This window comes from Verticillium alfalfae, genomic scaffold (genome assembly GCF_000150825.1).
Source record: "Verticillium alfalfae VaMs.102 supercont1.18 genomic scaffold, whole genome shotgun sequence".
NCBI lineage: Eukaryota > Fungi > Ascomycota > Sordariomycetes > Glomerellales > Plectosphaerellaceae > Verticillium > Verticillium alfalfae.
Genome location: NW_003315021.1, coordinates 113,092 through 126,388, shown reverse-complemented (window position 1 = coordinate 126,388; position 13,297 = coordinate 113,092). Strand labels below are relative to the sequence as shown.

General features: G+C 58.6%; 4 protein-coding genes across 4 annotated transcripts in view; 3 read left to right on the top strand and 1 right to left on the bottom strand.

Annotated features, from left to right (window-relative positions):
- Positions 1-637, top strand: part of VDBG_10033 (conserved hypothetical protein) — a gene marked incomplete at both ends in the record, with an annotated part of 1,803 nt that extends 1,166 nt beyond the window's left edge. Inside the window, 2 exons of the mRNA XM_002999693.1 lie at positions 49-73; positions 297-637. Of these exons, the coding sequence (XP_002999739.1) occupies positions 49-73; positions 297-637 (366 nt within the window). The remainder of the gene's footprint in view (positions 1-48; positions 74-296) is intronic.
- Positions 638-5,359: 4,722 nt separating this feature from the next.
- VDBG_10032 (conserved hypothetical protein) lies at positions 5,360-7,583 on the top strand (the record flags this gene model as incomplete). The annotated part of the gene is made up of 3 exons (XM_002999692.1): positions 5,360-5,632; positions 5,752-7,372; positions 7,507-7,583. 3 exons carry the CDS (start codon positions 5,360-5,362, stop codon positions 7,581-7,583), a joined length of 1,971 nt encoding a protein of 656 aa, XP_002999738.1.
- A 716-nt stretch (positions 7,584-8,299) lies between these two features.
- Positions 8,300-10,819, top strand: VDBG_10031 (acid phosphatase; the record flags this gene model as incomplete). The annotated part of the gene is made up of 5 exons (XM_002999691.1): positions 8,300-8,338; positions 8,806-8,850; positions 8,915-9,643; positions 9,724-10,049; positions 10,684-10,819. The coding sequence occupies 5 exons, from the start codon at positions 8,300-8,302 to the stop codon at positions 10,817-10,819; spliced, it is 1,275 nt and encodes a 424-aa protein (XP_002999737.1).
- Positions 10,820-11,317: 498 nt separating this feature from the next.
- Positions 11,318-13,287, bottom strand: VDBG_10030 (cell division control protein; the record flags this gene model as incomplete). Its single annotated transcript, XM_002999690.1, has 2 exons — positions 11,318-11,428; positions 11,482-13,287. The coding sequence occupies 2 exons, from the start codon at positions 13,285-13,287 to the stop codon at positions 11,318-11,320; spliced, it is 1,917 nt and encodes a 638-aa protein (XP_002999736.1).
- Positions 13,288-13,297: the final 10 nt, after the last annotated feature.

The following is a 13,297-nucleotide window of genomic DNA, read 5'->3' as shown; positions in this document are numbered from 1 at the left end:
CCCGGTGGCGTGCGTGATGACGACCATCCTACCTAACTAGCTAAATAGACTGCCCAGGCTGGCCAGGCTGGGAGTATGTGAGCTGAAACGAGACGCCAGTCCATGAGAATAACCTCAACCTGTGATGACGATCTTTTTTGAAGAGGGTACCACTACCCGATGATGGTTCGAGTCTTGAGATGATCGACTCCCTGTCTTTTATTTTTACATGCACAATGCACCGAAGCAGATCTCTCTATTCTTTTGTCTCCGAATTCTGTCGGAAGCCAGCCCCCTATGATGGACACCATGTGAAGATGGCCGAGACCAGTCCATATTTGGCCACACCTCGCCGATCACTGACGATAGCCTCATTGCCGCCACCATAGCGCCGTGTCGTATGCTGCTCGTCACAGCCGGCGCTTGTCAGCCTCGTGCTGTCGTCCCAGGACCCCAATTCTCGGGCCGCGCGTGGGCGGGCGAGCTGCAGGCAGGATGCGGCCCTGTAGCCGATGTGGCGAACGCTGGGGCTCGCGACATGTTGCGGGAGGCGCATGCTGTGACGGGACCTGTTTGCGAGGGATGCAGTCATCCTTCGGATGCTTGTCGCAGGAAGGCCATCCGTCAGAGAGAGGGCGGTGATGAGGTAGAAATGTGAAGGGGGAATGGCCGAGGAGGGGATTGGGACAGGAGGGATCGTCACTGGCAGCCTCACCCTCGGAAAGCGGCCTGTGCAGACGGCATGGAACGTTGGCATGTCAGATGCCAAATGCCAAATGTCGTGCGACTCGCAGCACGATGCTCGGCCCAACTCGCTGCATCTCCCCCATACGTTGCTTTTAAGACGAAACAGCGCGATTGAGGGAAGCCCCCAGGGTCAACGGACGAGTGGTTCAGCTTAGGGGCATCACCACCAACCACACGGAGGAAGCTCGTGAGCCACAACGGTGACGCAGCCGCTAACGGGACGGGAACCAACAGGCGGATGGACGGACGAACAGGCGGACTAAGGCACCTGTGGGTGGCGCCGTTTTTCTCTTAGCGCTGTGGGTACATGGAACGGCCGCTAAAAGGCCGCTAAAACTCCGCATTTCGCAGTGGGACCCTTGGACGGTGGACCGTTTCCTGGGGGGGCACCTTTCCACCTACCACGCCTTGCACGCCTACGCCTGCCAGCTGTCTCTGAGGTCATCGTGCAACTCGGCAACTCTCCCATGTCCGTCCTCGCTGGCCTCGCCTACCATCAATCCTCTATGCTCCCAACGAACACGTCTGACGAAGCCCTGCGAGGAGCGCACCCGAATGCCACTTGCTCGCTCGGAACGACACCAGGGCCGCCCACATCATGCAAGCAACCACCGACGTGTTTGTGTTATCAGATCCCTTCCGCCACGGGGCGAGGTGGACACGACCCGCCCCAAGGGCCCATGGGAAGTTGGTCGTCCGTTGGCGCCATTCCCATTCCCACGAGTTCCAGGTCAGGCAGGGCAGGGCTGAGTCTGGCCCCTGTCCCTCAGCCAAACAGAATCCATGATCTCTCTGACGTCGGACGACGAGCAGATCGGAGACGCCCAGAACGCGACATCGAGGACCATGTCATCTCCACTCTTTCGGTCCTCGTGTTTTGCTTCTCTCACATTCTCACTGCCTCTCCAAGGTAGGTTCCTCTTCTAATGGCTACCAATCGTAATGGCCCTTGCAACGCGGCTTCCCAAAGTGAGAAGTGATCATGATGACGGGCGTCGTTTGGATGAGGGGTCACAGTGGAAGACCCACAAGCACAAAGTCCCCTTTTTATCCCTCCTTCGTTAGCCCGCTCTACCACACCACACTTGTCCCGGGGAACACGAGCCGGCCGCTACGATGACCATGCTTACGGCTCCGAGTCGACCAAAACGCCAAGGGTCCTCACGACCGGGAACGTGGGACTTGGGGGTCATGATGGCAACCCAGATGGATGGGTGGGCCTACTAAGCGGCCCAAGCAAGTGATCGATCTGAGTGACACCCTGGGCTGCTCGAAATCTGAGGCTTTGAGGCAGGCATACGTCGACCAATCAATCCATATGCGGACGCCACTGTACTGGCACGTTTCCTGGACCTCTGTCGCTCTCTACTCGGCCTGGGCATCCTGGTCACATTCGCTCTTCCAGCGAGAAGCACGTTTTTTCCCCCCTTTCCCTGCGTTCCTGACCACCACTCCTCGTGTCGCGGAGGTTTTACCTAGAGAAATGGTTCGACTGAGAGCGGTGATCTTTACTCTACGCAGAGCGATGGCTTCGCTGGACACCGCCGCAACCACCCGAAGCGAAGCAGACGGTAGCTGCCCACGGTGCTCGTGAGCCATCACGTCGAAGAGATGCAAAGTGAGGCGAGAAATTCGCCGCGGTGCTTCGACGCCTCGACCGACCGGACGGATTCCCACGCGACAGAACAGTTCCACGACACGACACGAGAGCATGAAGACCCTGAAGGGGGGTTGGACCTGCATTCTGTAAGTTCTGTCACGCTGGCCCTACCTTCATCTCACCTTACCCTCTACGCGGACGGCGAGAGAAGGGAGCGAGACCCTGTTTCTGATGACAGAACCCTGAGGTGTCATGTTGCGGTCCCCTCCGCACGAGGCGTTATACAGACAACCCTCCTTTTGGGGGGGGGCCTGCTGGACGACCTACTGGGTCCTCATCCGCGGATATCAGAGACAGTTGAGGCGCATCTTATTGGCAGCTGGCCAGACACATCCTTATTCTACCCACCCCCCATGTCCGTCCGTCCCAGCTGGCCGGCTAGCTGGTTCAAAGCCATGAGGCCGAGATTCTTCGGATTCATGTTCCAGTCCCAGGATCCCGTTCCACCACCATCTTCTGCTGCCACAAAACCCCTGAATTACTTACCGAGTAGGGGATCTCCATTTCCGCCGGCCTCCGCCTACGTCGCACAGGCAAGCAAGCTTGGCCGACATAGACCATTCTGGAAGAGATTGGATCAAGCCAATCTCGCCTTGTTTCTGCCCTCAACCTTTCATCATATTTTCAATCCCGAACGGGGGGTTCCTCAACCCCGCCGTGACCCGCGGCCCAAGCTCTGACGGGCAGTACACCAAATGACGGTGCGATCTCCTCATGGGTTTTGCCTCCTTGGCCCGTCGAGGCCGGCCTCCCCCTTCCCTACCCTGCTCTCTCTCGTAGATGATGATTGGGGGACTACATATGGGCAAGGTGCGTGTCACCTCCGTATGGACCCAAGCGTTCGGTGTTGGTTGTGTGGGTTCAAAAGGTCGGCCTTCTTCTTGCTTCGCCCAGCTGCACGCGGGTATGGTAGGATATTTGACACCTTCTCGTTGTTCCTGCGGTTGTGTAGGGCTTTCTTTCTTTGCCTGACGAGGTGAGCTCTCTTTCCTTTCTCATCAATTATTCTCCTGGAATCCGCCTGCCTTTTTCCCCCCTTATCACTATTTGCCCTCCACCCCTCGCCCGTCTATTCACCGACTCTGCTTCACAGGGGGGAAATTGTTTTTCCACTTGCCATCTCACGTTGTTGCCCTCCCCGCCCCTTCCAGTCCGGTCCTGTTTCACTTGTTTGTGGAAGAGTCGTGGTGGATTTCAGATGCTGGGTGAGCCATCATCACACTCGGGGGAAACAGACATCCTGATATCAGTCATTCTCGTCAAATTCATACTCAGTTGCCATTTATTACACTGCCTTCCACCCCCCGCCCCCCTCCCAAAGGGTCCTCTTCGTCTTGACTCGATGAGACGCGCTAGCAGACTGACGTCCCCAGATCGGACCTGAGCGACCTTACTACAAGGAGCCACGGGCCCCTACATTGCCCCGTTGTGCTGTGCCTGACCTTTTGCCGTGCTCCACGGGAGTTGAGGCAGTCAGTCGGTCAGTACTGCACAGCACAGATCACCGAGGCGCCGTGCCGCCTTTCTGTCGCCTTCGGGCACCAATTCGTCCGATGAGTAATCGGCAGTCCCGACGCGGGCGCCCGCCCCCAGACCCAGACCCAGACCCTGACTTGGACCCAGGCCCAGGCCCAGGCTCAGGCTCAGGTTGTCGCCTGGGTCCTGGCCATCCAAAGACAGATGACGAGGAAGACGGCGACGACGTTGACGAGAACAGAGTGGACAGCCGCTCAGTCGCCGTCGGTCTCTACCCCGCCGCACTCACAACGACGTGGTCGGATCCAGTACCTCCGTATACAACCCGTGCCGCGCTCCCACGTTCTGGGAGCTTTTACTCTGAGCAGCCGCCGCCTCTGCCGCCACTGCTGCACCTCGAACATCATCAGCAGCAGCAGCAACAGCTTGGTGGTGCGGATTCAGGAGATGACCGACGCCAGAGGGGCCACGCGGGGGCCCACACTCACAGCCATTATGGGGATCTAGGCCTCGAGCTAGAGCCTCAGCAGGCCCAGGCCCTACAGGCCCCAGCGTCATCAGGCCAGGAGTTGTCAGCAGCCGTAGCAACAGCTGTCGTACCGCAAAGACCTCGGCAGCGGCAGTTGAGCCGACAGCACCAGCTACAGCAGCGACAGCAGCGACAGCACCAGCGCCTGATTCAGCACCAGCACCAGCACCAGCACCAGCAGGAGCACCAGCACCACCAGCAACAGCACCTTCAGCCCGCTGGGTCGCTAGCGTCGCCAGCGCTGGACCCAAAAGGCCAGGAACGACTCGAAGACCCGCAAGGGCCCCAACAACCCCCAACAATTGCGCTCACATGATTCGCATCGTCTTCTCGAGTACGAGCAACAACAGCGATCCGACCAGCATCAGCACCAGCACCAGCACCAGCACCAACACGGCCGCCGCCATCTCGAGGCCCAGGCCCAAACGCTCGCCCCCGAGGCCTTTCTCCCTGAGTACCATCAGTCAATCGGGCCACCTCAGCCGCAGCACCAACACGCCCACCACCCTCATCACCATCACCCTCACCACCAACCGCCTCTTCCGCAGCCGCCCCTGCATCACAGCCAGCAGCCTGGTCCGCACCCTCAGCAGCCCGTCTACTTCGTCGCTCACCCGCCTCTCGTCGACTCCACCGCTGCCGCTGCTGCCGCCGCCGCTCCTGGTGTTGTCTCGTCGCCGCCATCCTCGTCTGGCTCGACCCTCTGCCACCCTCATGATCCACGACTGCTTCACGCCTCCGAACTGCAGACCACCATCGCCTGGTTCCCGACGAGCGACGAGCCCAGCGCTGTGCCGCAGATTCCGAATTACACAGCGCCGTCCGACTTTTACGATCCCAACCACGATCCACACACCACCGACGACCCGACCTTCTATCACCACCACTCGTATCACCACCCGCACCAACAGCAGCGCCCGCTGAATTGGCCCTTCACCCAATTGCCCGACGGGCAGACGGTGCTTTCCATGCATCCCGAGCTCTCCATATTGAATGCCGAGTCGTATCATGACGGCAGTGCATCCTCCTTCCGAGCCCCTCGCAGCCTGCCCCCTCGACCGACACCAACGCCTTCCACGCCCGGCGCCGACGAAGGCCGCACGCGATCTCATCGTGCGTCGCGCCACGGCACCAAGAGGTCCATGACGCAAGCGGTTGATGCTCTCGACGACGGCGATATGCCGGACAAGAAGAAGAGAGGAAGACCCAAGCTCGACACGGATGACCAGACCGCCCAAGATGTGAGTATGAACGGCAGTCCATCCCTTGGCCGCCACAGTGGCGCCACTTTTGCGGCCTCACTGACGCTGCCGCCCTCCCCCCTCGTCCCTCTTGACTCAGCTTACTGACAGGCGCCCAGCGCCGCCGCACCCAGATTCGACTCGCCCAGAGGGCCTATCGAAACCGAAAAGAGACGGCTATTCAGACGCTCGAGAAACAGGTCGAGGAACTGAAACAGAACAACGAGCAGATGAGCAATGCATTCATGCGTCTCTACGACTACGCCGTGGCAGACGGGCTCCTCGAGTCCCTGCCCGAGTTCGGGCGCCAGCTGCAGGCCACGACGGAAACCTTTCTTGCCATCGCGCGCAGCTCGAGCGAGGACAAGCAGCCGCCGGCGGGGCCTGGTCACGATTCTGAGGAGGGAAACACGGGCAGCCCCGGCAGCGGTTCCGAGAAGCGACGGAACGTCTCCGGCTCGCCCGACGTGGCCGCCGCCCATGAGCACACAAACGCTAGCCAGCCCATCCTCATGGCCGGCCTCATTGTGCATCACGAGCCAGAGGCGTCATTCGACGAGCCGGCGGAATCGGACGTGTCCGTCTGGAGGCACAACACCCTCAAGGCAGCATCATCATCATCGGCGCCCGCATACGAAATCGTCACACAACCTACCGTGCATAATGCAAGCTTCCCTTTCGGTACGTCTTCCTCGCCGCCGGCCGAGACCCTCGCCGCCTCCACCACCCTTCTCTTCCCAACGCCAAATCCGGGCTTATCCGGCCATCTGACGCTGGCCCCCGGCGGCGTGCCCGCGCTGTCGTCTCCGCCGTCGCTCTCCTATCAAGAACGCACCTTTGGTCGGCGGCTGCAGCGCAGGGCGGTGGAGCAGGCGGTGCGCCTATTTTCCATGCCTAACCCGCCGCCGGAGGCAGTCGCCGGCGTCTTCGGCTTCTGCCTGCTCTTCGAGAGCCGAGAACGCATCATTGAGCGCCTTGCTAACTGCCTCAGTGTGAACCAACGCGAGACGCTCAGCAATTGGCGTCATCCCTTTCTACATCTCGGCGGCGCGGGCACCTTTTTCCAAGATCTGAACGAATTGGACAGTGTTTCGCTCGAGACAGACATGAAAGAGAAGGGTGCAGGCCTGGAACACGGCAAACCGGGCCTGACACGGCCGCGCCCTCTGGTGGGAAACGAGGGAACTGATGAACCGAATCGCAGTAAAATCGCGAGGGACTCGAACTTCGGCCCCGGACCGTGGAGCCCGGCTGTCGAAGAGACGAGAGACCTGCGTGTTGACCACCGACTTCGCATCTCGTCGCCCGGCTTCGAAGGCGACTTTTTCGACTGCGACGAAGTCGAGTGGTACCTGCAACAACGAGGCATCGTCATTCCCCCAGCTGCCGACTTTGTGTCGGCTGACATTGATGATTCGACGCTCGGCGCCCCGACTCAGGCCCCTCCGGACTCGACTGCTGTCGACAAGTCGACCGTCTGGCTCTCGGGCGACGCTGGTACTGTTGGGTCGAGCCTGGCCCCAACACCGGCCACCAGCTCGGATACCTGGTCAGGCCCTACCGTCACGGGGGAAGAGGAAATCGCAGCCCTGCTCGCGGCGCCGTTGCCGACGCACCACCTCATGGATGGGACGGTACCCGTGGATCCAATGCTGTATGATCTGTCGCAGCGGGTTTCGACCAAGACGGCAACGCCGCGCAAGAGACGAGTCAGCATAAACGTTGAAATACTGGTGGAACGTACGTATTTCTTTGCTGCTCTTACAGAAGTGGATGGAATGGCTCACGTCTGTCTAGAACTCGTGCAACGATCTGTGTGTCTTGGGCGAGCACCGGGCATCAGGCCCAAGGACGTGAATGTGGCTTTCTGGCAGTCTATTGTCTAACACGGGCCGCATCGGATAGAAATAAGGCTGAGGAGCTAAGGATATTCAAGGCTCGAGACGGTTGATGATTGTCACTCAGGGTTAGGGTTGGTATCGGGTTGTTGACACGAGGGCAAAAGGCGTCGGCGTTATCGAGCTGGTGCACAGCACAGCTACCCGGAGGCATGGCGCTTTGCGTCTTCCTTTTGCAAAATTGAAATTAAGTTTCTGTCACTCCGTCTTTCGCATGGCTTTTTGCGGATTTAGTCCAGTGGTCTCAAGTCAACCAACGTCAGGAGGGTCATGTGACGCCTGCATAGCGACCCGACCTTATAATCAACTGTCTCGTCAGCCATCGAGGGCATGAGGCGCGATCGGCAAGTCTGCGATTATTGTCCAACCTGGTCCTAGCTCTGGTCGCAAACGGGAACTAGCATTAAATGCAGTACTTTTGAAGTGCAAGGCCCCGTGTCGACTGGGGATTTAGTTTGCTGCGACTTCCTTCCTAACTACTCAACAGTTCTGTCCATATCCCATAAGCCGACAGAACGGCCTTGGCCCGAGTAGATGTAGAGTCTAAAGGCCTAAGGTACGGCCCCCTAGGTGCAACAAGCAAGGAACAAGACCAACCCCAAGGGCGACCCTGAGGATGACACCAACGAGGGGCACGATAAAGATACCTTGGAGACGCCAAGCGTCGAGTCACGTGAAAGGATCACCAGGGACAGTGATCCAGCAACAGAGATCACCGTGATCCGAACTCCCGTATTGCATGATCACCACCAGCAGTGAGCCATCCAACATGGGCTCACTGCCTTACGCGACAGGGAAAGATAAACGGGTATGTGAGGACGGGTACACTAAGGCATCTTATCCCTACACGAATAAAACTGTTGAAAAAAAGGCGGGGGGTAAAGGCATAGGCTTTGATTCACTCATTTTCTCAGCAACCAACGATGATAGCTTTGATAACTTCCTCTAAGGACCCACAGGCAAGGGGTCGCAACTATCTCGGAGGGTTTCGACACTTTTGCCTTCAGCCATGTGGTTGATTCGATCGGCAGTTGACGCGCTTCAGACCACATGGACACCCGTCCGACTGCCATTGGCCGATGTCTTAATCTCGAACCCCGAAGGGAGGCAGATACGAATGGGTTGAGTTCAATGCTGTTACATTCGCACCACGTCGTTAAACTATACATCGTGCCCCAGAAATGGAATTCCGTTGGTCGAACGTCGCTTGAATGTACACTTAGAGGACGGACATCGTTTCTCTGTTGTTGTTTTTTGTTTCTTCCACCGACACAGCTCTCTCGCACTAAGCCACAGCCAACATGCGTCTCATCGCCCTCGGTGAGTCTCCTAGAGCCCTTTTGCGCTGAAGATGTAGACCAGCCATACTGACGAATGCGTGCAGCCCTCGTGCCCATGGTGGCGGCCGCTTGCAACCGCGATGCGCCAAGGCGGCCTCACCTGGTCGTCAGCCACGCGCATGAACCAGATCCAGTGTGTGGGCTCTAACAACAGTTACCACCTGCAGCCGTCGCCCGAGGAGCTGGTGACTATCGAGCAGTTCATTCCGGGCTCCTCGCGGGACTTGAAATACTCGCAAGCGGCCCTCGACATTCAGCTCAATTATCAGTCGATCCGCAGCCTCGAGCTCGACGTGTTCGCCGACCCCAAGGGCGGGCACTACGCCAAGCCGCTGATCCGCAAGCTGGCCAACCTTCCCTACGACCAAGACCCCCGCTGGCGCGAGCGCGGGACCAAGGTGCTTCACATAGCCGACGGCGACGTCCACACGACGTGTGTCACGCTGAAGCACTGCCTCGAGCTCGTCAAGAGCTGGAGCGACGCCCACCGCGCTCACATTCCCCTGCCCATCTTGATCGAGTTCAACGAGTCGGACCCGGGGCTCGTGCTCCTCGGCGGCGCCAAGGCCATCCCCTGGAATGACGAGAAGCTGCTCGCGGGCCTCGATGCCGAGATCCGCGCCATCTTCCCCGCCGACCGCCTCATCGTGCCCGACGACCTGCGCCGCGGCGTCCCCACCAACCTGACGCTCGAGGACGCCGTGCTGGAGCGCGGCTGGCCCGACCTCGACTCGGCCCGCGGCCGCGTCTTCTTCCTCATGGACAACGGGCCCGTGTCTCCCATACGCACCACCTACACGGCCGGGCCACCCCAACCTCGAGGGGCCGCGTCCTCTTCACCAACGCCGCCGAGGGCGACGCCGACTGCGCCTTCCGCAAGCTCAACAACCCCACGGGCGCCGCCAACACGGCCGCGATCCAGCGCGCCGTCCAGCTCAACTACTGGGTCCGCACGCGCGCCGACGTGCCCCTCGAGACCCTCTTCAGCAACGACACCACGGGCATGCGCGACGCGGCCCTGGCGAGCGGCGCCCAGGTCGTGAGCACCGACTTTCAGCAGTACGGCATGTCCAGCCCCTCGGGGGTCGACTATGCCGTCAGGCTCGAGGGCGGCCGGGCCGCGCGGTGCAATCCCGTCGTGGGCCACCAGTGCGTCGTCGACAAGTTGGAGCCCGAGTCGTACGTGCGGAACTAGCGTTGTTTGGTTTTTTCTTTCTCCCTAGGCTCTTGTTTTGCCATGTAAGCCCTGTACATGATTTTCTTTCTTTTGGATGAATGTTGTTGCCTGCGTTGGCCGCCGTTTGTCCCTGACCCCAGCGAGCGAACCGTCAGGCGCGACACGTCGGTCAAAGCAGCCAGGCGTCCTAAACACGAAATAGACAATACACACGATATCAAATACAACAAGATTGTGCCCCATCTCGGGCAGTTGAAGCAGACCCGCGACGAAACAGTGGGTGATACCTGTGATCATAGAAGCGGAAATTGACGCGCGTCGGGGACCAGCAAAGCACATGACTCGTATGAAGACACTACTAGCCTATGGCGCAAGGAAGGAACGCCAATGCACTCATGCCAGGACGCCGGATCCCCAGCATCGTGTACCAGACGAGGCTAAACAGGACTCTGTCTCTGTTGTCCGCTGGGAGATGCTCCCACTCTATGAACAGACTTGAACGCTCATGTGTAGTGGATGGCCATCGAGCTATACCGAAAAGTTCGCTAGGCAGAAATGCTTCGAGCATTAAATAGGGCCTGCACCCTGGTGTCGTTGACCTGGTAAAGTCATATGAACACTAACCTTCATGACGAGGCCTCAGTACGAACGGCGTCAAAAAGCCCGCTGCGAGCAATATGTTCCAAAGCGCCTGCACGCAAATGTGTTATGGCCAGTGATTGGCATATTCAAGTCACCCAGTGCCTTGACTTCTTATCTTTGCAGAAGGTAGATGCCGTGACGAATAATCACGTAGCAACATATGGCTGCTTTCTCAGCCGTCGCGTACTAGCAGTCGTGCCTGCACGCCCACGATTACGCATCGACAACGTCCTCGATAGAATCAAAATGCCATGTTGTATGTATACGTCGTGCTGCTCGGACAGCCCGGCTAACCGAGTCAAGGCTTATAGGTAGGCTGAGAGCTGAGAGCTGAGAGCTGACGCCCAGGTCCGAGCCCCGATGGCCTAATTAAGCTTACAAGTATGCAACCAGCGACGCATATGTGCATTCCATTCTCTCCCGACACCCCGCGGCGTTCTGAAGCCGCCCATACCAAACGCCAAAATAATTCCAATAGCAAGTCCTCGGCAGTATCTCCGTGATCGTCCTTCTGATCATGCTGTCGTGCCGTAATGGGTATGGTGTGATGCAGTAAGAATCAAATCGTCATATCCCGCGCCCCATTCGCCGTTCCGTGTGAATGCTAGTCCATGTTCCGCCCGCGATACTACAAGTCTTCGGCGGCCATCAATGTGCTGTGCTCAGCCTCGTTAAGCAATTTGCGCTCGCCCAGCTCCTCGGGCGGCTGGCCGTCTCGAACAGCCCCAAAGTCAAGAATCTAGAACCTCACAGTTAGCAGGACAATCGTTTCGTGACTTTCAGACTCCTTACCTCAATATACGTCAAGTTGCCTCTCTGAACAGCTGCCACGCAGCGTCGCTCGTCGAACTTGACCTGCCAGACACCACTGAGGTCCGTCAGGAGGTTCTGGACGTGCTCGCCAGTCCGGATATCCCACATCTTGACGGTTTTCTCGCTGCCTGAGATGACCTTTCGGCCGTCATGTTGGAAGCAGGTAATGGCGCCAGTGTGAGCCGTCAAGACGTTCCGACATTTGCCGTTCTCCGGGTCCCAGATGCGCAGGGTGCTGTCGGCTGCAGCTGATACGAGCCTCTGGTCACGGAGATCCAACAGGCCGACAAGCAAGCTGTGTCCTTCGAGTGTGTACAGGCAAGCGCCCGTGTTGAGGTCCCAGATCTTGACCAGCGAGTCCATTGATCCCGAGATGCATCGGTTGCGCTCATGGTCCAGCACAACACTGTACACTTTCTGCGAGTGGCCGTGAAGTACGTGAAGTGACTCGCCCGTGCTGATTCGCCAGACACGGACTGTGCTGTCGTAGCTACCGCTGACGAGGGTGTCACCGTGTGCTGAGATGGCGCGAACCGAGTGCGTATGGCCGGTAAGTGTGCGGATAAAGTACGGACAGTCTGCGTCGTTGGCAGGGGGACCCGTCTGAATATAACGACGAGAGCCTGGCTCGGGCAGCCGCCAGACGCGGAGCTGGCTGTCGCGGGATCCGGTGATGATGAGCGGCTTCGGTGGCATCATGATGGACGATCCGTCGTGCGACTTGCCAATCTCGGTGGGCATCAGAATCTGGAGACAGCGCACTGTGCTCGTGTGGCCATAAAACACTTGAGTGCAGAACCCCTTCTCAATATCCCAAACGCGAACCGATCGATCCGTCGAACCGGACACGAGGACATTGCCTTCATACTGAAGCGCCCAGACGCCGCCTTCGTGGCCCTCAAGCTTCTTGCGCAGTTTGCCCGTCTTCGTGTCGTAGACATGAATAAGCGTGTCATCACTGCCCGTGATAATCTTGTCTTCGTCAAACTGCAGACAAGTAATGACATGACGTGGATGAGCAGCGAAAGCGACATGGCCAGGCTTGACTTTGCCGCTCGTCCAGCTTTGACGGATCATGTGGTGGCGGCGGTAAAGGGACTTGTAGAGATGTAGCTTCTGGAGGCTGGGAAGTCCCATCTTGGGGTTCGGCACGGCCGCTGCAGCGGCATTAGCAGCCGAAAGAGGACCTGCCGACTTGTGCTGCCTGGCTACACCATGTGCAGCCTCGACGCGGGCCGTTTCTTGCGCGCTCGCCCTCCGCTTGGACCGGTCGGCGCCGCCAATGTTAAGACCCCGCTTCCTCTTTGCGCTTCTGAGCTTTGCAGTCGGGTCGGGCTTCGCAATAGTCTTCGCGACTTCGGTCTCCTGTGAGCTCATCAGATTGATTCTGCTAAGGTCAACCTCGGCTCCCATGGCGCCGACCGGATCCTGCCAGCCCCAGCCCTGTACTATGGCCTTGTCGAGCTCGCCCTTAGGCAGAGTAAAGCCGTCGCGATCAAACAACTCCTTCCATCCAGTTTCGTTGGTATCAATAATGTTGCGCCAGTTCTTGGAAACTTGGGCCGCACGGCAGAGATCCTGGTGATCAAGATATGACAGGACGTTGAAGCTGAGCTCGAGGGGAAGCTGTTTGAGGAAGTCGCATTTGAGAGCAGGGGTAACAGCGTCAGCGACTAATCGGAGGGTCTTGCGTGGACAACGACGCAAAAACTGGTACATGATGAAGCTTTTCATCTCGTTGGGCATGGAATCGAAAGTCTCCATCATGGATCGCACGTCGAACATGGTATGTGAA